The sequence below is a fragment of the Miscanthus floridulus genome, chromosome 17 (genome assembly GCF_019320115.1).
Source record: "Miscanthus floridulus cultivar M001 chromosome 17, ASM1932011v1, whole genome shotgun sequence".
NCBI lineage: Eukaryota > Viridiplantae > Streptophyta > Magnoliopsida > Poales > Poaceae > Miscanthus > Miscanthus floridulus.
The window spans coordinates 50462992-50487001 of NC_089596.1; the positions used below are offsets into that span (position 1 = coordinate 50462992).

A 24010-nucleotide genomic window follows, 5' to 3' on the forward strand; every position below is an offset into this window, starting at 1 on the left:
TTCGAATCGCTATCTCTCTCGGATAGTGAGAAACTTGACAGAGCCCCTTCATCGTAGTAATTGGATTATGGAATATGATGGTTCTGATGAATATGAAATTCTTACACCGGCTATGGTTACTACTGTTATGCTACTAAATGATATACCACATGTTTGGCACATGTTAGTTGCTAATCCAGAGATGAATAGCTATAATTAACTTGATGACTGAATTATAAATATGTTTAGCAGAATTAGTGGCTTTTTATGCAAAATAGTGTCAAGCTAGCTCCACTTATAAAGCCTTGCATGATACTTGGAGTCACTTTATTTTTGGTTTATGATGGGTAAGTCTAGCTGAGTACCTTCTTGTACTCAGGGTTTATTTCCCACTTGTTACAGATAACACAGTCTTTCATGGCTATTGTAAGAATTGCTTCTGTCCCACTGTGGACGAGGAGTAGGCCTCGGGAAAGGTGCTTCTACTTATATATCTTATCTGTGATGCTTTTGTGGGTGGTGATCATGAACTGGCTTGTATTAAATAATGGTGTGAGATGTTAGTTTTAAAACTACTTTGCTTCTGCTATTATTACTTTATTTAGAACTTGGGTTGTAATAACTTTAATCATACTCTGATGTAAGGCAATGTATTTGTGAACTCTATATAATATGTGGCATGTATGTTGAATCATGTACAATCTTGGTTGTATGTTGGCGATGAATCGAGACCCTTCGTATTACTCGATAGACTACCGGGTTTATATGGGCTCAAGTATGATAGTGCGACCGCTTGCGCGTTGCCATTGTACTTGTGCTCTTAAAAATTAGAAGGTTATGTTACACTTAGCAAGGATTCCAAGGAATCCCTTGATGCAGCCTCTAGAGGAGCTTTCCTTCATTTGTCTTCTAGTGAAGCTAGGGCGATGCTTTATAAAATTAGTGGAAAGACTCCCTGCACTAGCATTCATAATAAACTCCTCAAAGAAGAGAAGGAATCCTCTCCCAAACAAGAAGAGAAAGTTTTGATAGCCAAATCACAACCACTCCGATCCAAAGATTTAGCTATCAATCCTGAACCACCAATACCCCAAAATCCTCCAAGAGAAGGAGGAATTCCACCTTTGGAAATCCCTGTTAAAATTAAGGAAGACCTCTTTGGTGCTGATTTTAGGAGAATATTAAATTCTCATAGGAGAACTTTGAGTGAATATAATTCAAATCCTCTCAAGAAGGGATCTCTTAGGAAGCGTCCTTATTCCCATATAGGACATTGAGAAGAATTCAAGGATGGCATGTTAAGTGATGCCGTAGAAGGAGAGCCAAGCCATTTAGAAGCCACTCCTATTCTCTCCCCTTCTATGCCCACATTAGATGTCTTATATGAACCCATCTCTCAACCCATCCTTGACCTCGATGATCCCTCTTATGCTCTTTCTCCTAAGTCTCATGATAGCCCTAGAAATCCACTAAGACAACCAAAGCATAGGAATCATGAAGGCCACAAGGACGACCAAAAAGAGCAATGACAATGGCTGGAATGTATTAAGAATTGGCTGGAATGTATTAAGAATTCATATGCCGTTGCTAAAGAATGGATGGACAAGGATGAAGCCTTGTGGGTAGAATCCAAACTTGGCCTAGATTCAAATGGTGAGTTTAACTTAATTCCCTTTGCAAACATGACTCATCCAAGTTTGGAGGAAGCCTTAGACGAGATCAACCCAAGCGCCACCAATCCATGGGAAATCCTGGATAAAAAACATCCAATGAATGTCATAGGCATGGAATGATGGAGACAATGTTGTCACCTATAGACATTCATGAAGAATCAACCCTGGAGCTTGAAAAGGAAGACTACATCAGTGAGCATGGAAGCTACTTCATTAACACATCATCAAATCCATGCTCACATGAGAAATCTCTTGAAGCAATTGGTCTCTCCAACATTGCCACACACGAGATCTTCAACCCCCTCATGCTTCCTATTCATAAAGACTTTGAAAGGGTGGTTGTAGATGCATATGTTTATCATAAATATTGTAGATCTCATTGTGTGAATCTTGATATCATTACGCAAAGGTTGATGTTGGAGAGGAAACCACTTCATCAACTTGAAGCGAAGGTTTCCCAAGGACAAGCTTTTGTCCTAAAGCAAGCACTTTTGGAAGATAATATGAGTTTTCACCTTCTGCTGTGATACCCTTGTGAAATAAGCATAGAAGCATAGTTTTGAAAATATACCTTCGGGCATTTTTGTCACTAACCATTGTAGGATTGAAACGAAAACAATGATGATGACGCAAGGTATGTCCAACCAATTATCATGTAACATTGAATCACATCCATCCAAACTTGATTTTGCATTGCAAAATTCAAACTAGGGGATGGACTTCTCTAAAAAATCTTATACCATGTTGCTAATTCATCTTGGTTGTCTCTACCTTTAAGCCATGATCAATTTGCTAAATAACAATCATGCTCTTTCATCTCTATTTGAATAAATCTCTATAATACTTTCATGCTACCCTTGTTTGCCATAGTATGCTTTGGTTTGGAAGTACTCGCCATACTTCTAAATTAAGCGTATATGCATTCATGGTATCTTATTTCATGCTCATGCATATAGGACCGTCTGAAGAGATAACTCTTTTGGAGTTCAACAAGGAAGAAGAGGAGGATCAGCAGGAGACACCTCAGGTCATAGCTCTAGGAGAAGAGGACCAAACTCTCAAGGATCTCCCTAGGTGCTCAGATCACCAGCCAACCTCTTTCCTCAAAGGCAAGCCCTAGAGTATTCTAAGTTTCCCATGTTTTATAAAATATCACTTGAGTCCTTTATGTTTGATGCATTAGGTTATAAGAGTGGATTGGAAACACTTGATGCATAGAACTACCTTATCTAGTTACATATACCTTTAACCCTATGTAGGTCCAGGATCGAATATTTGCTTAGCCATGCTTAGACCGGTAGAAGTCAGGTGATTTCCTGTCACTTGCGAGATATAGGTGGATATTGAAGCACGGTTGGCTATATTTGCTATTATAGAAAAGAACCATGGGGTAATGTAAATGGAGGCCGGGCGGAGTCTATGTGTAGGTGGACTCATGTGATTCCATCTATGCCAGTTAAGGACTATATCGTTGTTAGCACTTCTGACAAGATAGAACGCATGCCTCTCACTTAGCTGGTCGGATAACTCATTCCGACCACGAAACCGAGTAGCTCAACTCAAGCCGGGCCCCGTTCTGTTAGAGTGCGCACTCTGGATGGTAGTAAGGATGTGCGGGGAGCTAGATGTGAGCCAAGGGCAGGCCAGGCCTGAACGTCCTAGCAACAGGTTATCTCTGATTGTGCGGCGCTGGGTGAACCCACAAAATGTGGACCTGAGTTGTACCAAAGGTGACCTAAGGTGACCGTTGATCTGGTCTGCCTAGGTTTGTGTTAGGAATAAATTCCCAGCTGATTGAAATTGATTCGAATTGCTGTCTCTCCTAGACAGTGAGAAACTTAGCTAGCTCCAACATCATAGTAGCTGTGTTATGAAATATGATGGTTCGGATGAACATAGAATTACTACAACGGCTATGGTTACTATTGTATGCTACTAAATGATATACCATATGTTTGGCATAGGTTAGTTGCTAATCTAGAGGTGAATAGCTATAATTAACTTGATGGTCGAATTATAATTGTACAACTGAATTATTTGCTTTTTTATGCAAAATGTTATCAAGCTATGCCTTCCTTAACTAAAACTAGACATGGGGTTTAGTTTGGTTATTGAACTAAAAATTGTTTGTGTAGACACTGGCTATTTTGTTGGACTAACCCCAATAGGAAACTCTTAATTCAATTTGGGTAAGTCACGAGATGAATTCAAATTAGAGATGAAGCAAGGCACATGACGAACTTCAATAACTTGCACAAGAAGACACAGCTCATTCATCATAGATGTAAGAACTACACCTCATTCAACATGGATGAAAGAACTATAAGTACCAAAGTTCATTCACTTTGTCTTTTGTTGCAAGTTACCTTTGCCTTGAGTCATGCCTGTATAAAACATGATCTCTATACTAAAGTAATCCCAAAACCATCTTTTCATTAGCATAGAGGGAAATTACAAAATTTTGGACAAACAACCCATGTTTCAAAATTGTATATTCCTTTGGGTATGTGTTGTCCACTAATCCTTTGCAGACATAAAACAATGTGTGAGGCAGAAGGTCTAACAAAGTGTCAAAGATCAAAGCGCAGAAAGATGGCATGACAAAAGGATGAGAAAGAAAGGGTGCAACCTAGGAGAAAAAGAACCTCATGAACAGCTCAAGATGCGAGACTAGCCGAACAAGGAAAACTTCAAGCAAAATGGGAAGGATCATCATGAGTCATCTACCCTTCGTCATAGGGTGTCTCCACACTCCAATGACAAAGGTAACATTCTAAGGTAAATGGTCATTATTCAAAAAGCTTTTCCTTGATTCTGGTATGCATATAAATAAGAAACAAAACATGAGCTAGTTCATTTTTTTATCATCAACACTTACCCTCTTGAATTTGATAATTGCCTACAAGAGCTAGTCCATGTGTGCAACCAAATTCTAAACAAATAATTTTTATTTCAATAATTAAACTAGGCACCATGCCTAATTTGATTAAGGAAGACTAATTAACCTAAACACCATGCTTAACTTAAAAGCCTATGAAAGTATGAGCTAAACACCCCCAGACTAAAGCATACTAGAATAGAAAAAGGAAGCAGGATAGAGTACTCGATAATCATTCAAATAAAGGTGAGAGCATGAATGTGTGGTGCTCCCAGAGCTCCGGGTCAGTACCCCGAGAGCGAGCTCCCCAACGGCGGCATGGTGACGGAGCTACCCGGTGGATGTAGTCCGTGGTGCGGGAGGATTAGATGTCGGAGGTGTTCAACCTGGAGTTGATGAAGGACAAGGGCATCAAGGAGGGGGCTCGACGGATTTTTAGAGAGACCACTGCTAGAGGTTGAGGATGAACCTAACATGTTGGGTCACGTGACAGAGAGGACGTGAGGATAAGGATACAGGGCTAAGACGGTCATTTCCCAGGCTTTCTCCATGCTAGCACGGTGAGTTAACGTGCCCCGTCGTCAAAAGTGGGTAACATAATTTAACTTTTACTGTTTATGTAGCGAACGGTAATTACCAAACTAATAAAGTTGGTAATTGACAAGTGCTCTCGTCAAGGATGGCAAATATTGGCTCCGTTCGCTTGGAAAAATTTAAAGAAATTTAGAAAAATTTGGATGAATCTAGAAAAATTTGTGAGAGAAAAATACAGACTAAAAAATAAACGGATTTTAAGGACACGCGAACCGACCTTTTAATTTCCCCGACCAAACAGGGTGCTCTTTCCTATCACTTCCGCCGTCGCCGTAAGACTGTCGATGGCCGCAGCCACTGCCACGGTCACCTTCTCGCCGTCTCCCCCATCCTTCCTCAACTCCCACCTCCGTCGTGGCCACCGGCCTGCCTCCACCACGACGATAACTTTTTTCGCACGCCGTTTCCGCGGTGTAAAACCTAGCCCCAACCGCTCCCGAGGCAAGTCCGCCCCGGTCGCCCACCCCGACGATGGATTCGGCGCACTCGAAGCGGAGCTCTGGCGCCTCCGCCGCCTCGTGGAGCTGCAGATCCACCGCTTCGGCACCGAGGCCGACGCCGCCTACCGCGACCTACGCTCGGCGGTGCGCGAGGTCAGCGGGGACCGCGTGGTCCTAACCTTCCGCCGCTCGTCGCTGCGCTACTTCGCCGGAGCGCTCCTCTTCTTGCTCGCCTGCGCCGTCGCAGCGCGAGTGCTTCTGGGGATGGTCTTACGGGCTTGGTGGCGGCGAGGGTTGGGGAGGGGATTGTGGGGTGGAGGTGAAGGCGGCAGGGCGGTTGTGCGAAGGAGGGACCGCAGCCTGGGAGGGAAAGAGGTGGTGGTTGCTGTGTCGTCGTCGCCTATGGAGGCAGCTAGGATCAGTCGTGTCCCAGAACCAGCAAAGGAGGTCTGGAGGAGGTACTCACAAGCGAAGTTGCCAGGCTGGTGGCCGAAGGTTGGAGCAACGGTGATGAAATCTGGGCCAGAGATGGAGAAGTGGGCAAGAATGGCAAACAGATTGGTCCGAGGTGAATGCCTGTAAATTTCAATTCTAGGCTGCTGGCATAATTCTGAATGTGTTGCCCTAATGCTTGTCATGATTATTTGAAATTTGCATGATAACTTAGCTCTTGTCATGATTATTACCTTGAAATTGTAATAGTTCTTACAGTTTTGCTAGAAATCTAACAATGACTAAAATTTGGCACGTGAATAAGATATTGCGTGTGAATCTTATTATCTTTAGCAATGTACTCCCTCCATCCCAAATTGTAAGTCATTCCAAGAATCTTGGAGAGTCAAACTTTTTCAAGTTTGACTAAAATTATAGAGAGAAACACAAAGATTGATGACATCAAATAGATATAATATGAAAATATAACTAATGAAGAATCTAATGATACTTACTTGGTATGATAAATATTATTATTTTGTTATATAAATTTGGTCAAACTTGAAAAACTTTGACTCTCCAAGATTCTTGGAATGACTTATAATTTGGGATGGAGGGAGTACTACATAGTCCAAATGTGAAACAAATAGGAGGAACCTTGTTGTTACTGTATTTGAAATCAAGTTACCCACTTCATACTTGCATTGTGGGATGCTACTATTGTTTTCCATATATATTAATGTACACAATCGGTCAACCAGAATTATAGGTACATATAACATATTTACCCTTTTTCTTTGGGAAGTAAAGTGGATTGTCCTTCGTCCTATAATTACTTGTTGCTATTACTGAAATTTGTAAATCCTTTTTTTTGTGCCAGCAATAATTGATAATAGAGTCATGGGGAGGGATTACAGATATGATGACGCAATTCAAGTTAGTGCTTTTTACTTTTTAACATTGATGCTATAATCTTTCATATATGCGAATGACTTCTGAGTTGTATCATTATGTTCGAGAAGCATTGATTTCTCTTCTTTAATGCAATGACATGCGCTTCTCATGTGCATTTGAGAAAAAAGAAGCATAGATTCCCCCTTTAAACTGTCCCTTTGTTAGAAGTAACAGAGCGATTGTCACATGCTAGAGATGAAGGGAAATTGGAGGAAGGTTTATGGTGATGTTGACAGAATATCGTCGGCAGTCCTCCGAGGGATATCCCACGAAGGTAGATTGATCGGCAGAGATGCGTGTAATCGAGAACAAGAAGACAACAGAGACACACGAGTTAGACATGTTCAGACCGTTAGTATGATGTAATACCCTACTCTTGTGGTCTGTTGGATTGTATTAGCTATCGTATGATATTGCGTGAGTTTAGAGGGGGTCCCTGCCCGCCTTATATAGTCCGGGGGTAGGGTTACAAGTCGGTTAGATCTAGGAGATAACCGGAAAGTAATAACAGATTACAGGAATCATGAGATCATACGTATCCTAACAGATCTCGTAGTATCTTCAGGATATCTTCTTGGTATCTTGCGGGACGCGTCGAGCAGCGCCGTGCCTTGTAAGGCTTTGTCTTGTGGGCTGGGCCGCCCCTGGGGGCGCAGCCCATGTGGTCTGCTGTGGGTATCCGGGGTTGTACCCCCCACAGCTAGTCCCCGAGCGCCTTGTATCCATTGTGCAACGCCGTCTTGAGCTTGTCCGAGCTGGTGCGAACAAAGCCGAGCAGTCAAACTCATGGTCCGGCCACCGTGATAAGTTGCTGAGCAGCTGTGAACCGTCGCCGAGCAGTGAGAACTGTCGCTGAGTGTCGTGAACCGTCGCCGAGCAGCGTGAACCATCGCCGAGCAGCGCATCCCAAGTTAGGCTTGCCATAAGGATGTAAGGAGCTTAAGTTCGAAATCGAAAATTTCCTCGCAGTGGACCAAGTGTGCCCACTTAGAGTCCGACCACGAGAAAGGGAGATAGTCTTCTTCAGTTTCGGGTGGCACGGAGTCTTCCAGATTAAAGCAAACATACTCATCGCGAGGTGAAGTGTGTCCACTTAGTCCCCGAGCCTGACAGTAGGTGACGTAGTCACGTGGTGCCAGGGTCCAAAGTAAAGAAAATTACAAGATCAGCCAGACAGGCAGCCAGTCCCCGGGTGTTACCCCGAAATGAGAAAAACACATTCACCGCAAGGTGAAGTGGACCCACTTAGTCCCCGAGCCTGACAGTAGGTGTCGTGGTCACGTGGTGCCAAGGTCAGAAACAGTCAACAGAAGAAAGTCCCCAGTGCGGTGAGGAACCAAGTCGTATTGATGACGCAGTCCCCGAGCCACAAGTGGAAATCTTGGAGAAAACAAATCGCGGAGAAAAAACCAGAGTAATGACTGTACAGTAGTAATTAGTGAGCCGTAACAGATGGCGGAGAGGTCGGCGAATATTTGGTGAGCAGTAACAACTTGCGGCGATAAATGGGCGATACGGGCTGCAGTTGCGCGAAAGCCCAGGTAACGGCCCACCACGCTGTTTCGGAGAATGCGGAGACGCAAATTGTGGAGCGGTTTCTCAACAGCCCTTGAATGCGAAAGGTGGGGGGAGTGTTTTATAACTGCGACGCCGCACCGCGCGCTCCCACCTTTGCCACTTTGTTGTTTCATCTTCCTCCTCAGCCCTCGCGTTTCTAGATTTATATTCACACGCGTTTCCGCCGCCAATCCCAAACCAGATTTGAGAGATGGCGCCGAAGAAGGGAGTCGGTAACCCAAAGAAGGCGAGCGCCGGAGTCAGCCATGACGAAGAGTGGGTGCCGTCGCGCACGGGGGAGGCGAAGCTCAACAGGATGGTGGAGGCGGGCGATCTTCCTGACTGCGTCACCGCCGGATGACGGCCGGCCAGCGGTGAGCCCGACCCATTGCCTCGTACTGACAAAGCTATAGTATTTGAGGATTACTTCTGGCGCGAGTTATGATTTCCTGTTCATCCTTGTGGGATCTATTGGAGTTCTGGAGAGTCAGTCTGTGCAACCTCCACCCAAACACTATCTTGCACATTTTGATTTTCATTCACTTCTGTGAGGCGTATCTCGGGATTCTTCCCCACTTCAACCTCTTCCGTCACCTCTTCTGGCTGAAGAAGATAGGCGGCGGTGGTTCCAAGGTGGTCGGCGGCGTGTATCTTTAACTGCACGACGGAATGGCGGACGAGTATCTCACTCTGCCGCTGAACACGTCGCTGAAAGGGTGGAACGGCAGGTGGTTCTACATGAAGCAGAGCCATCCTGCCATCCGCTGCGACGCCGACCACATCCCGGAGAGCCAGAAAAGCTGGTCGGAGAGGCCAAGCAGTGCAGATATGGATCAGGTGAGGGAGCTCCTCAGCCTGATAAAGGGCATAAAGACGAACGACGGACTAGTGGCGGCGAGCTTCATAGTGCGCCGTGTCCTGCCCTGCAAGGAGAGGGCCCACACGTTCTTTGACTTCAAAGGGGACACCGACGGCACCCGGGAGAGGACAGAGATGCTGTCGAGGGCCGATGTGCTAGAGCGGGCCGCAGAGCTATTCGCTCCGTTTTGCCTCGTTCAGCGTGTTAGGGCAGACGAGACCCTTTAACTGCACGAACCTGCCTCCTCAGGTAAACATCTCAACTCTGTGTTCTTGATCCTTTTTTATCCTGTACCATTGCCGAGCAGTGAACTGATTCACTTATGGAAAGATCCATTCGTAGGAACGAGCGGTGTACTTCGGGCGTGCCGAGGGGCGATTGGCCGCAGGAAGTAGACGCCCGGCCACCAACTCAGCCTGAGGAAGGAGCCGTCAGCGCCTTGTTGGAGTTCGGCCGCGCGGACGCTGGTCGGACGGAGAGTCCTCCCCCGGTGTCGGAGAAAGTCCGGGGGAAGAGGGCAGCGGCAGATGAGCCGGCCCGGAAGAAGAGGAAGACGGCGGATGCCGCTCCTCGCAAGCCGGGCGACATCTCACTTGGCGGTGACCGGACCACTCGGACGCAGAGTGCGGCAATGTCTGAGTGGTCGGATGACGACGGGGCTCCAGTAACTCTTCCTCCGAGCACTGAAGCGCCTCCGAGCAACACGCGCGCGGAGGAGCGATCGAAGGGAGGGGAGGGAGTCCCCGAGCAACAGGCGACGGGAGTCCCGGAGCGGCAGGCGGAGGAGAGGCCGACGGTGGAGACCGCGAGAGCTCCACCCTGGGGCGTGGGAGTCGACCCCAGGGCCGCGCCTGGGGGCTCGGGTAGGCAGCGCCGTTTCAGAAAAGTGTACCGGCAGGCCGACACGTAAGTATCCTTGCCTTGGAGTTATTTTGCTGTCGGATCCTTATCGCGGTGGCGATTAACGAGCTAATCTGATGCAGTACGAGGCGTACGGAGGAGTTGAATCCGTCCGTCCAGACCGGCGAGCAGCCGGGGGCTGGTCCCGGCTCTGAGGCGATGGCGGCAGATCCTGTCCCGGAGTCCCTGGGCGCTCGGCGGCCTGCGGAGGAGTCAACCGCCACTGCTGGTGGACTTGGCAGTGGCGAAACATATATGTGTGTATATACTAATGCCTAGAAAACGCCTTGCAAACGAGTAGGCTCGCCTAGGCTCTAGGCGGTGGGTCACCGCCTAGAGACCGCCTAGCGCCTTCTTGAACATTGCTGGCGGCCTTGGATAGAGAATGAGAAGACGAGTGGGAGAGGAACAAAGCTAGGAATGGTGTGCTTGGGTATTTCCTAGGGACAGTGGTATTTCCTTTCCGGGTGCCACCACTTGGGTGCTACTTCCAACATGTCCTACTCGGCAGGTCTTTTTACTCACTCGCCTCCCTCTTCTCCGTATATAATTGTGGGCAATGGCCAATCCATTCCCGTCATCAGTCGTGGAACCTTCACTCTTCCCATAGCCGATGCTTCTTTTTCCCTTAACAATGTTCTTATTACCCCTGCTCTTGTCATTCGTCAATGCCTGGAATGTCATGGGTGCGTTTGTCGGGACGAAAGGCATGACCATGAACTAAGAGGCCCTAGTATGTGTGGAACACGGTCTTCTCCACGTTGTCTGGGTGCATGAGCACTACGTGATAGTTGAAACACATCTTGAGTTTGGTGAAGAACTTCACACCTCCAGCCTGTTAGGAGTTCCTCCACACTAAAATGTATAACTTGCCTTTATGTTGAGCATGTGGTAGTCCACACAGAATCGCTTGGCACCGTCCCGCTTCGTGACGAGAAGAGCTGGGAAGGAGAATGGAGACGAGCTTGGCTGGATCACGTGTAGACAACATCTCATCACACTGCCATTCGATTTGTGACCACGGATCCGGTGATGCAAATGGTGATGAGGTAGTAGGCCCATGTGGTTCATCGAAGAGATTGTCTAATAGGAATAGGAGTCCTATCAGAGTTGCTGCGTAGATTGTAGGGATAGAAGAGAGGAGGGCGAGGTCCGGGGAAGCGGCGGCGGCGAGTTGGCTCCGTGGTGATCCACAGCGCCGGTGACAGAGGGGTGGCGGCTAGGGCTTCAGGGAAGCCGAGCAGCCAATATTGTCGCTTTACTTAATTTCCACAATAATGTTTACAAGATATATATGTATCCCCTCGAAGCAATCCTATTTTAAGAAATAAATATCCTATTGGGGAAATAGCAAATAATAAAGCATAATGATAACTAGTCTATTAGCCCATCTAATCTAGGCGCCATCTATTGATCTGGGCGCCACTTAGCCACGACGGCGCCTGACATATTGGATGTCGGTCATAACATCTCTCCCTCCCTTGACAAACAGCTCGTCCTCGAGACGAGCTGGAAGTTGGGGTAGAGATCCTTGAACTCCTGGAGTGGCTCCCAAGTAGCTTCATCTTCGGGCAAACCGTGCCACTTGATGAGGACCTGCCAAGCACCCCGACGAAGCTGAGCATGATCAGGCGCCGGAAGGAGACGACCATCCAGCGTCGGAGACAGGGCTGCTGGAGCGGCTGGAGGGTCTCCGTTGTGCGGCTTCAACAGCCCCACATGGAAGACATCATGCAGGCGCACCCTCGGGCAGCTGAAGACGATAGGCAACCTATCCAATGTGTTCAAGCACTTGGAATGGCCTAGCGTAGCGAGGGCCAAGCTTACCTTTGGCCCAGGGCTCCAGGGACTGTGCTGTGCGGTGGAGGAGGCGCAACCACACCTAGGCGCCCACAGCAAACTCCACGTCGCGATGAGAGGCGTCATAGTACTTCTTGGATAGCTGCTGCGCCTGGAGGAGACGCTCACGAACCTCAGTGAGGAAGGCATCACGCTCGCAAAGGAGCACATCCACCTTGTCGTTACGGGTTGTCCCCGCTGTATACGGCAGTAGAGGCGGTGGGGGCCGACCGTAGACCACCTCAAATGGAGTGGCGCGTAGGGCGGAGTGGAAGGATGTGTTGTAGCCGTACTCCACCCAAGGCAACCACTCGACCCATGCATGAGGCCGATCCCCTGTGACGCAGCGAAGATACATAGCCAGCACCTTGTTGACGACCTCGGACTGGCCGTCCGTCTGGGGAAGGATGTGTTGTAGCAGTACTCCACCCAAGGCAACCACTCGACCCACGCATGAGGCCGATCCCCTGTGACGCAGCGGATACATAGCCAGCACCTTGTTGACGACCTCGGACTGGCCGTCCGTCTGGGGTGAAAGGCCGTGCTCATGCGCAATGTGACGCCCGCCATCTTGAATAGATCACGCCACACATGGCCTGTGAACACCGGTTCCCTGTCACTAACAATGGAGGAGGGAAACTCGTGGAGACGCATGATGCTGTTGAAGAAGGCACGTGCGACAGACGTAGCGATGTCTGGGTGGCCGAGGGTGATGAAATGCGCATACTTGGAGAAGCGATCAACCACCGTGAGGATGACAAATTTGCCATTGACCTTGGGCAGGCCCTCCACAAAATCCATCGAAATGTCGGCCTAAACCTGGGATGGCACGTCGAGGGGCTGCAACAGACCTGCTGGTAGTAGAGCTTGCGCCTTGTTCCTCTAGCACGTGCTACACGTACGCACGAAGTCTTGGACCAAAGAGCGGTCACCCGAGATGAAGAAGTCGCTCCGGAGCCGCTGGAGCGTTTTCTGGATGCCCTCATGTCCAGCGGCATGCGCCAGCGTGATGACCTGGTGGTGCAAGTCATCATGGGCCGGCACATGTATGCGGGACCCATGAAGGAGGTGGCCTTCAGCAAGGCGCCATGGCTCACCGAGCTCGCCGTCCTGAAGCTACTACACGAGACGGCGGGCATCGTCGGCGGTGGCCGTGGCCGCTCGGATGTCGTCGATGAAGCAAAACGAGGGCCTCGACATGGTGCGCGCCCTGGCGTCGGTTGCAACGGCGTTGGAGTCGCGGCGGGACAGAGCGTCAGCCATCGTGTTCAACCGCCCTGGGCGGCATTCCACAGTGAAGTCGAAGTCAAAGAGCTTGCTGATCCACTGATGTTGCGGCACGGTGGAGAGGCACTGATCAAGCAAGAACTTCAAGGCAAAGTGGTCGGTGCGGACGAGGAAGCGACGCCCCCAGAGATATGGGCACCAATGACGCACAACCTGCACAAGACCGATCAATTCCCGCTCGTAGGCCGCGAGCTTCAGGTGACGAGCGGCGAATGGCGGCTGTAGAAGGCGAGCGGTCCCCCATCTTGATGGAGAACAGCCCCAAAACCGGCGTTGGAGGCGTCGCAGTCGACAGTAAACAGCTTGTCGAAGACGGGCATCTGGAGGACCGGCCCTGTCGACAAGGCGCGCTTGAGCGTCTGAAAAGCCGCCTCAGCCTCCTCAGACTAGGAGAAGGCGTCTTTATGCAAGTGCCGGGTGAGAGGCGCCGCGATCGTGTCGAAGTCGTGGATGAACTTGCGGTAGTATCCCGCGAGGCCGAGGAAGCCGCGCAGGCCGTGCGCCGAGCGCGGTGTAGGCCATGATGCGACGGCGTCCACCTTGTCGCTGTCCATGGTAACGCCGTCGGCGGAGATGACGTGGCCAAGGTAAGCGGCCGAAGGCACCCCGAAGGAGCACTTCGAGCGCTTGAGGTGGAGGCGGTGCGCCCAGAGCGTGTCCAGGACGAGGTGGATGTGCTGCAAAATGTTCGTCCCACGACGAGCTGTAGATCAGTATGTCGTCGAAAACACAAGGATGAACCTACGCAGGAACGGCCGAAGGACGTCGGTCATCAGGACCTGAAAGGTGGCCGGTGCGTTGGTGAGGCCAAAAGGCATCACCAGGAACTCAAAGTGGCCGTGATGCGTGCGAAACGCCGTCTTTTTTGTGTCCTCCGGGTGCATGCGCACCTGGTGATGGCCTGAGCGAAGGTCGAGCTTGGTGAAGAAGCGGGCGCCATGGAGCTCGTCGAGGAGCTCATCGACCACCGGGATGGGGAACTTGTCCTTGGATGTCTTGTCGTTGAGCGCACGATAGTCGATGCAAAAGCGCCAAGTATTATCGGCCTTCCGCACCAAGAGGACGGGTGCGGAGAACGCTGATGTGCTGGGCCGAATGACGCCCTAAGTGAGCATGGCATCACACTGCCGCTCCAACTCATCCTTCTGGAGCTGCGGGTAGCAGTACGGCCAAACGGCGACGGGGTGCCGGGCAGCAGGTGGATACAGTGGTCGTAGGAGCGCGTTGGAGGCAGACCGCACGGCTCCGCGAAGATGTCGTCGAACTGGCGGAGGAGGCGGTCCAGCAAGGGCTGGTCAGGTGCTGCAGCCACCGCACGGGCCGTCGGCTCCCGAATGTCGTCACGGGGGGAGCCGAGGCCCTTCCACAAGATGCGCCGAGAGCCCCGCGTGAAGGCCATGCACAAATCCTCGAAGTCCCAGGGGATAGGGCCGAGCGTGCGGAGGAAGTCAACGCTGAGGATGACATCAAAACCGCCGAGGTTGATGTCGAAGCAACTGATGGAGAACTCTTCTGTGCCGATGGCTAGCGCCACATCACGGGCGACCCCTTCACAAGGCACTCCATCCCCGTTGGCCACCAAGACCCTCATGGTGGGATGTGGCGCTGTGGACAGGCGTAGGCAGTGCATTTGGACGTTGATGAAGTTATGCTTGGAGCCGGAGTCGAGAAGCACCACAAGGCGGTGGCCGTGGACGGAGACAGGTAGGTGCATGGTGTTCTCCGTCTGATTGTCGGTGATGGCGTAGAGGTAGACTGTCGGCTGGGCTGCTGCATCTTGCGTAGCCTCAGGGGCAGCAGCCTCCTCTTGGAAAGCAGTCACGGCGGCCGCCTCAGCAGGGACGTCGTCGTCAAGGAAATCGGTTGACTCCAAGTAGAAGAGACGCTGGCACTGATGGCCGCGGACATAGGGTTCGTCACAGTTGTAACAGAGCCCCTGGCGACGGCGCTCCAGCTGCTCAGCTGGCGTCTTCCGATGGAAGGGATGAGCCGGAGCTGATTGGCCGGCCGCCGCTGTTGGGGGAGCGGGCAATGCTAGGGGGGCGCCCGTGCCCGCTGGTACTGCTGTAGCCGACCGAGGAGGCGTTGGTAGGCCTAGGCGCTGTGGCAGTCATGCCCCACGCTAGGCAGGGGCCGGCGTCGTGGCCGTGGCGCGGCGCTCGAAGGCCCGTGCCAGATGCATGGCCGTCTGGAGATCTTGAGGCTCGCGCAACTCCATGTCAACCTTGATGTGCTCCGGTAAGCCTCCCACAAAGAGTTCCACCTTCTCGGGGGCGAACAGGTTGCGGGCATGGCACAACACCGCATTGAAGCAGTCAGAGTAGTCCTGGACTGTCAACAGGAACGACAGCCGGGTAAGCTCGGACAGGTGGGTGCCGCGAACCACCGTCCCGAAACGGAGGTTGTAGAGCTCCTTGAAGCGATCCCAGGTGGGCATGCCTTCGTCTTGTTCCAGGGCATAGTACCAGGTCTGGGCCGCGCCGGTCAATTGATAAGACGCGAGCCAGACACGGTTCGAAGCCAGGGTGCGCTGTCCATGGAAGAACTGCCCACAATAGTTGAGCCAGTTTAGGGGATCCTCGGTGCCGTCATATGTCGTGAACTCAAGCTTGTAGAAGCGCGGAGGAGCCATGCCCGGGCCGGCTACGTGGACGGCCTGCTCTGGAACTCCGCCTAGGTATGGCGACGCGTCGATCGGGCCGGCACCAAACAGGTACGGCGAAATGCCGCCATAGAGAAGGGTCCCGTCCGAGCCCCCGTAGAAGGTGCCATTAGTGTGTTGGTACTAGTGGCTCGGCCCACCGAGCCGGGGCGTGGCGCTGGTGGTGGTTGCTGACGCGATCGTCGTGGCAGTGAAGGGCGGCGCCGTGGTGAACACTGGCCTGGTTGTTGGCGCCATGACATAGGACGGGATCGGCGAGGGGGCCGACGTCCACCGCATCTGATGGAGCGGAACTGGGGCTGTCGCCTGGATGAAGCCGGCACGGTTGCCTGCACGCCCTGGAACTGCAGTGCCGTCGTGCCGTACCCTGGCATCCCATAAGGGAAAACAAGCGGCAGGAAGGTTGTGGCTGATGGGGGCGGCTGCCTCTGTGTCTCCACGCTGGCAAGGCGGGAGTAGATGTCAGCGACGGAGCGAGCAAGATCGGCGACCGCCTTGACTAGGGGGTCAGGAGTCGACGAGGAAGGTGTAGTCGGCGCCGAGGAGATGGGCGGCACAGACGTGGTGGCTGGTGGTGCAGAGGCGGCGGCAGGGTGGTGGTGGGAGGACCCGACATCTCTGATACCAGATTGATAGGACTATCGGAGTTGCTGCGTAGATTGTAGGGATGGAAGTGAGGAGGGCGAGGTCCTAGGAAGCGGCGGCAGCGAGTTGGCGCTGTGGTGATCCACAACGCCGGCAACAGAGAGGGGTGGCGGCTAGGGCTTCAGGGAAGCCGTGCAACCAATATTGTTGCTTTGCTTAATTTCCACAATAATGTTTACAAGATATATATATATATCCGTTCTAAGCAATCTATTTTAAGAAATAAATATCCTATTGGGGAAAATAGCAAATAATAAAGCATAAGGATAACTGGACTATTAGCTCATCTAATCTAGGCGCCACTTAGCCACGCCGGCGCCTGGCATATTGGATGCCGGTAGTAACATTGTCGAACTCGTGGAAGAGGGTCACCATGTGGTCATCAGCCGGCCCAATAGCATCATTGCGGATAGACAATTGGCGGCATCGATGGCTCGATGCTCGTCTTGAGCATGCAGTTTGCTGATAACATAGCTGTTTGCTTTCTCTATTTAGTAACTAGATAGATGATACCCTACGCATTGCTGTGGGATTTTAGAGGTTTGATGTTGTGAGAAATAGTAAAATTATGAAAGGAAATATATATTTTTATAATGTAGTGAGAAATAGTAAAATGATGGAAGAAAATATATTATTTAATTATTTTAATGATTAGATGATACACCATGCGTTGCTGTGGGACTTCAGGAGGATTTAGTGAGAAATAGTGAAGTCATGGAAGGGAATATACTATTTTTATTAGAGTCTTCCATGCAGCAATTGCTGTGAGTTCATCGGTGCCTTTCATTTGCTTATAATCTTTGTTGTCTGGTGTGAAATTGGATCCTTGCAGTTGTAGAATGTAGCCACACTGGTTAAAACACCAAAAATAAAATAGCATTCTGGAATAGTCGTTCTGTATGATATCTTTTTTTTTCTCAAATACGCAGGAGAGTTGTGTATCATTGTATTAAGAGAGGAAAAAAAACTGTCCCGTACAATTATACCCCCTACTCCGGACCTGTTGGTCCCTCGCCTCCCTTCACAGGTAAGCAACTTGCTTACCAGCACACACACACTCATTATGGCTAGAGATAGAAGAAGGGGTTGAGCTCAAGCGCACACACACAGCACAAGCACCAGCGCTGGCCAGAGCTCTGCTCTTTTGGTTTGTGGCAACTGAACTGCCTTTTTTCAAATTCAATGCTTTAGATCCTCCACTTCCGCCTTGAGTTTGAAGGGGGTTATTAAGTGAAGGCCCATCTACTATTGGCCCATATGAGTGTCTATATATACCTCTCCACTAATGGAGTGATTATTCATCGTCTCAGATTTCCAAGGTTAGTAACAGTATGCTCAAGTGATGCCAAGACAAGACAGTGTCGCTTGGATTCACACTGCAACCAATCCTCTTCTCTTGTCAATAACCAGCTGTCTCTTGCGATTTCTAGTGGATGTAAGATTTCACAGGCTGTTCCAAGCTGTGCACTGATATTACCAACTTTTTTCTGACTCCAAGATTGAAGAGCACGCGCTAGCCTTTTGAGCTTAATTGAGATATGGTCAAGAGGACAGCTGGTTGTAACCGGCGCGGACCAAGATTGCTCTACAGCTTCGTGGAAGCCCTCAAGCTTGGTCCAGAAACTCTCAAAGTGAAATCTCTTTTTGCCTTGAATTCCTTCCTTGAGACTGAGTAAGAGAGGGCAGTGATCAGATATCTCGGTAGCTTGACTCTGCAAAATGCACTCTGGATACAATGCTTCCCAGTCTGCCGTGCAAAGGACACGGTCCAATTTAACCAGGGCAGGGGCATCTCTTTCGTTGGACCAGGTATAGCGTCTTCCCATCAGTGGAATTTCCTTCAGCTCTAGATCATTCACTAGCCGGCGAAATCGACCCATCATCGCTCTGTTTAAGTTTTCATTGTTTTTATCCTCGGCCGAGTAAATCATGTTAAAATCACCGGCCATCATCCATGGCCCTCCACAGTTAGCCCGCACTTCCCTGATTTCATCTAGGAAAGCAATCTTCTCAGCATCTTGATGTGGTCCATAAACCCTGGTGAACCACCAAACATGCTCATCGCCGGACTTAAATTTGACCGACACCGAATGCCGCTGTACGTGCCATACATCAGCCTCAAACACTCCATCGCGCCACGCAATAAGGATGCCACCACGAGTTCCTTGTGCAGGGAGGAAAACAAACTTTTAAAAGTCTCGACCAAGAATGGACATGACATCCCAGAGAGATATGTGGGCAAGCTTAGATTCCTGCAAGCATACAACTGCTGGGCGACAAGAATCAACGACCTTGCGAACATTGTCTCGTCGAGCCCGTTTATTAAGACCTTGAACATTCCACACCAAAAAATTTGGGGAATCCATTGGAAAAGAAATGCGACCACAGATTCAAAGAATTACACAGCCATAGCATCTTCCACGGGGACGCCGAGCACATCTGGCGGCACCTCTTTGCCCAGGAGCTTAGCAAGGGCAGTCACATGGCTCTTTGAGAGAGGTTTGTCGAAGAAGCGAGCACATTTTTCTTTGGAGGCTTCTGAGTGACAGCTATGGTTCTCCGCAAAGCCTAGTTGTCGACGTACTGTCCCGGCTGCTTGTGGGTTGGTTTCTGGCGGCAGCTTGGCTATCCGCCTACTTTGCCTTGGAGGGAGAGTTGAAACAGTGGGTTGGCAACGATGCTTCGGAATAGCTGGGGTGGAGAGAGTTGGCAAGGGCCTGGAGATCCGGTGGATGAAATCCTCCGTAGGCCCCAATTCTACAACTGTCTCGGTATGCTTCTTTCTTGGACGCCTTGAGTAGACGAGAATGCCTGCTTCACCTGATTGCTGGACAGGCGCCTCATCACCTGTCTGTGATTGATAATGAAGGGCAAAGGTCATGGTCGATCTCTTAATGCCCACGGCAGTTGGTAAAGGTGAGTGGACGCAGAGCTGCAAACTGATTGGGACTGGGGAGAAATGTGTTCTGAGTTTTGGTGAGCTTCTTGCCCGCCTGTCCGTGGTGTGTCATTATCATGGTGGTGTCAGTTTCATCTTTCTCCAATCTCCATCTGGACGTTGAGGCGAAACACTTATGAGGGAAGAAGCTACCAAGCAAGTAGCATTAAACTGCGAACCTAAATGAAGTTACTTTGTCCCCCCTTATATGACCATACAAGCTTTAGAAGTTGTTGTTTGTTCCTTTTATTACACAATGAACCTAACAATTGCAGATGGTAATGTTATGCTTAGCCATAGTTCTGAGCAGACGTATGATTTATTTGGGTAAATAAATTAAACGTATAAGTTTCACAATCTTTGGTATACCTGAATTTATTTTGGATTGATGCTGCAATTTGTTCCATGTGCTTGCCAGCATTGTGTAATCATGCTTTGATATGCAGCTTAGGCAATTATGCAAGATATCGGGGGTAAAGGTCTGCTTTGATACTGAAAATGCTCGTGATTCTTTCTACAGAGCAGCAGTGAACTTTGTTTTAGATGATTGCAGCAGGTATTTATTGCTTTTGTTCAAAGAATTTGTTTTGGCTTCAGTTACTCTGTTCATCAGCTATTTGTAAATTTCTGCTGCCAGACAGTTTTTTTTTAATTTTACGTATTTCTTTGTACATACTGTTCTTATTTTATCATTGCCATCCACCATGCTTGATCTAGACTCGTTGATATTTGGTGCTTAATAAAGAGCAGCAAAAGACATCGGTGCAGCAAAACTTAATGGTGAGGATCCAAGGGAGTTTCTCGCCGGTCTTGCTAGCAATATTGGATTAGACAAGTTTCGTGCTGCCACTCTTGTATGTGCATCAATTGCTACTCGTACACGGACATGCTTCTTGCAATGCTGGGTATGGATTTACCTATACATAGCTGCAGGGATTCCATGTTCTTACAATGTTGATTCCATGTTTTTTTCGTCCCTAGGCTCTAGAGATTCAAGGAAAACGGCCAGAAGCACTGGATGAACTTGTGAAGATTTGTAGAATTCATTACATATTTCCTCCAGAGGACAATTCTGTATGTCGTTTCGTTTTAAGCTTGAAAGCTTGTCTTTGGCATTACATTTGTTCTGCATTCATTCTATTTTCACCCCTTTGTGTACTCTGTGTCTTGATGTGCTGGTTGAACTGTGTGGGTTCAAAATTGTGCATCTGGACCTGTGTAGGAGTATAACTAGACAATATTAATTCTTTGTTAGTTAAAGGCTTATTAAAACTAGGAAGCAAGTCCAAGTAAGTTGCTTATGTCCTGTGCGCCTGAGCTAGGACATAGCATGTTTAGACCTGGAGGCCTGAAGCAGCAGATGATGCCTCATATAAAGCTTGGATTTTTTGTGCCAGTTTGATTGATATTTTTGTCGTGCCTCTGTTAAATAGTTTCCCTGGTACATAGCTGAGAGCATATATTTGTCACTTGTATGCAAGATGATTATTTATTTGTCTGAAGAAATCCAACATCCTGTATGCACTGTTCGGTTTTGTTACTGCATTGTTATCCTTACAAGCATAATTGCATTTTATTGTTTCGTACAGGCAGAGATGGAAATGGTGGCTGCTGGACTAGAAAAGAATTTGCATGTTGCCGAGAGGGTTCACCTTCTATATCTATACAGGAGCGCTTGTACTGCTGGTAACGTAAAAACAGCTGCAGAGGCTCTTGGTCTGGTAAGTAGTTTCTGTTAGAAATGCAGCTTAGATCTATTGCTATGTGAAGGGCTGGATATAATCATGTACAAAGTACAGATACCACCCTATACTAGTGACTAAAAGGGGCTGTTTGCTTCTCACCCCGGAAAGCATGCCTGGCCCACGCAAACCAAACACGCCCTAAGAGCATCTCCAGCAGTCCTCCCATATGATTCCCCAATAAAGTGGTAATGGGGCTACTGCAATACAATATCCAGTATTATCGAGGGGATGCTTTTGCAGTCTCCCAATATCTCATCCCCAAGGCCTTGTCCTTTAACCATTGGACCAAAATGTACGTTTGAGATTTTGTCTACCTCTTTCACCCACACTCTTCTCTCCCTCTCTTTTTTTTTCTTTCCTCGAGCAGCAACAATCCGTACTGGCAATCAAGGTAGTAAGGCGACAAAACAAGGAGGACCTTTTGCTCGGTAGTAGGCACTGATTGAGAGGTTTGAGGAGTAGAAGAACCACTCAAGCTTAGAGAGGAGCATCGGTTGTGGCCCTTGCAGCCATGTTCTTGTGAAAAGTCGGCTCCTCATGGCCTAGCCGGCCACAATGGCCACAAAGAATAGAAGAAGTCCGCCACCAGCTAGGGCTGAGGCAGCGAGGGAGGCAGGCAACAAAGACACTTGTGAGGTCGTAGCAGCTAGCATGTAGGGCTACTGTCCTGTTGCTGAGCCTGACTCACACCACCAGTGCAAAGACACATCTCCTCGCCCTATAGCTCAGGCATTGCCTCGGCAACTGAACAGTCTTGAACTCAGGACAAAGCTGAGAGAGGAACTCATGAAGACGGAGAGTCTCTTTGACTCCGGTGACAGTCACAACACTTGCAACATGCAAGTGTTCGCACCACAGAACTCAGCTCCCAAGCTCTCCACGGTTAAGCTAGAAGTCTAGCTGACGAAGCAACTCTATATAAGATACATAGTCTCGTTACGGACCTCATAACTACCACGAAGCAGATACGTGGAGGCAAGACCCTTGAGAGACATTGAGAGATCAATCGCAATGCTCGCAAGCAAGATGGCCTTAGCACAGGCTTTCTCACACAGCCAAGTGTCATAGACAGCAAGATCAGACTGATAGGCCTCCATCATAATCCACCTCCAATCGGATAGTCTTAATGGCATCCTCAACATTGGGGGGATACGTGGGTGGTGTGTAGAGAATCGGACATAGTAGACATTTTCGCCTCACCAGTGAGATAAGCCCATAACTGCTGCCCACCCATATGGATCTCCGTGTGAAAAACAAACTCTCCTTAATTGGTGCCACTGAAAATAATCGGGCATCAAGGAACATGAATGGCATTAAGGCACAACCGTCTTGTCTCTCCTCTCTTTTTGTGGAGCTACCAACGGCCCAGAGTGCAGATGTGGCTACCGTTCAGGGCTTGCATGGCCAGCGTATGCGGCGGCCGCTAATGGGGTTGTGCGACCTGTGGAGGCGGGAAAAAAAGAGGGGAGGGAAAAAAGTGGAGTTGCTCGCCGGGGAAAGCTTGCCATCCGGCGGCGACGGCAGCAGCCAAGTGAGGATGGAATCCTATCATTAGAGCTCTGTTACCATGTTATCATGTTTTGGCTTTTCGAAATACATTGCTTTTATTATATATCTAGACATAGGGTATATTTAAGTGCATAACAAAAGGTATGTATCTAGAAAAGTAAAAACGTCTTATAATATGGGATGTAGGGAGTACATCTAACAGTTTCCATACACGTGGCTTATCCTGCACCATGAAAACTTGTGTTACATTGTAGAGATCACACTGAATGGGAACTCTTCACCTAAATACTCCCTCCATCCTAAATTATAGGTTGTTTTTGTTTTTTTAGCTTTTACTATGCACCTAAGGTATATGCTATGTCTAGACATATATAGTAAAAATTATGTTTCTAGAAGAGCCAAAATGACCAATAATTTGGAACGGAGTGACTACTTATTTGTATTCGACTGAAGTAAGCACATTGGAATTTTCTCTAATGTGTAACTAGTAAAGTGACAACATGTGGCACAACCTATTTTCAAATATGTTTTTTGGTCTCACGAACCTATCCGTTGCATATACACTCTTGAATTATACGATTATACGTGGGGTTAAACTATCTTTATGATGAAATGCAGCTGAACAAATTGATTGAATTGAAATATTAAGAGCATAGAAATAAATTACCAACTATGAGCCATGATTTATTCGTTTCTGGCCATATTTCTGCTTATTTCTCCTACGGAGCCTGCTCTATTGTTTAGCTTGGACAAGGTATATTAAAAAAACCAGACACTATTTTATCTTATTATTGTCCTGATTTCTTATGCAGAGTTTGCCAGATGAATGAGAATACACCAGAAGGATTAGTTATGCTTACATTTGTAGTCCGTGTTGCAACGCCCATTCATCAACCACAGATGGAGGCTTTGAAGCCCCTGACGCAGTTTTGGTATTCCTACTTTCTTAACATGCTGTATGCTACCAAGACAAGAATCAAGCATACTGCAGATTTCCTTCTCATCAGATTCTTAGGGACAGATCCGCACGAGGCCCCAAGACTAATGCTGAATCACGATCCGTTCATGGACTTTTAATATAGAGGGGTGCTATTTAATATATATTTTTTTGAAAGCAAA

At 48.7% G+C, this 24010-nt stretch overlaps 1 protein-coding gene and 1 long non-coding RNA gene across 3 annotated transcripts in view; one reads left to right on the forward strand and one right to left on the reverse strand.

Moving 5' to 3' along the window:
• The window catches only part of LOC136518915 (uncharacterized), a 20269-nt gene extending 14793 nt beyond the window's left edge, over positions 1 to 5476 (reverse strand). Inside the window, exon 1 of the long non-coding RNA XR_010774653.1 lies at positions 5342 to 5476. This is a non-coding gene — a long non-coding RNA (uncharacterized lncRNA). The remainder of the gene's footprint in view (positions 1 to 5341) is intronic.
• On the forward strand, positions 5347 to 24010 carry LOC136518913 (uncharacterized). Of its 2 annotated transcripts, none has more exons than XM_066512601.1 (7): positions 5347 to 6132; positions 6877 to 6932; positions 20084 to 20193; positions 20383 to 20542; positions 20619 to 20711; positions 21227 to 21358; positions 23704 to 24010. In XM_066512601.1, exons 1-7 carry the CDS (start codon positions 5409 to 5411, stop codon positions 23719 to 23721), a joined length of 1293 nt encoding a protein of 430 aa, XP_066368698.1. In that variant the 5' UTR covers positions 5347 to 5408; the 3' UTR covers positions 23722 to 24010. The 2 variants fall into 2 exon arrangements, with proteins under 2 accessions (XP_066368698.1, XP_066368699.1); XM_066512602.1 differs by having other exon boundaries at positions 20383 to 20491.

Excerpts from the sequence above, each read along its gene's own strand:
- LOC136518913 (XM_066512601.1), top strand. The coding sequence starts at position 5,409 with ATGGCCGCAGCCACTGCCACGGTCACCTTCTCGCCGTCTCCCCCATCC. Across the intron at positions 20,194-20,382 it reads GTTTTAGATGATTGCAGCAG|AGCAGCAAAAGACATCGGTG; the intron begins GTATTTATTGCT and ends TGCTTAATAAAG. Across the intron at positions 20,712-21,226 it reads TTCCTCCAGAGGACAATTCT|GCAGAGATGGAAATGGTGGC; the intron begins GTATGTCGTTTC and ends TGTTTCGTACAG.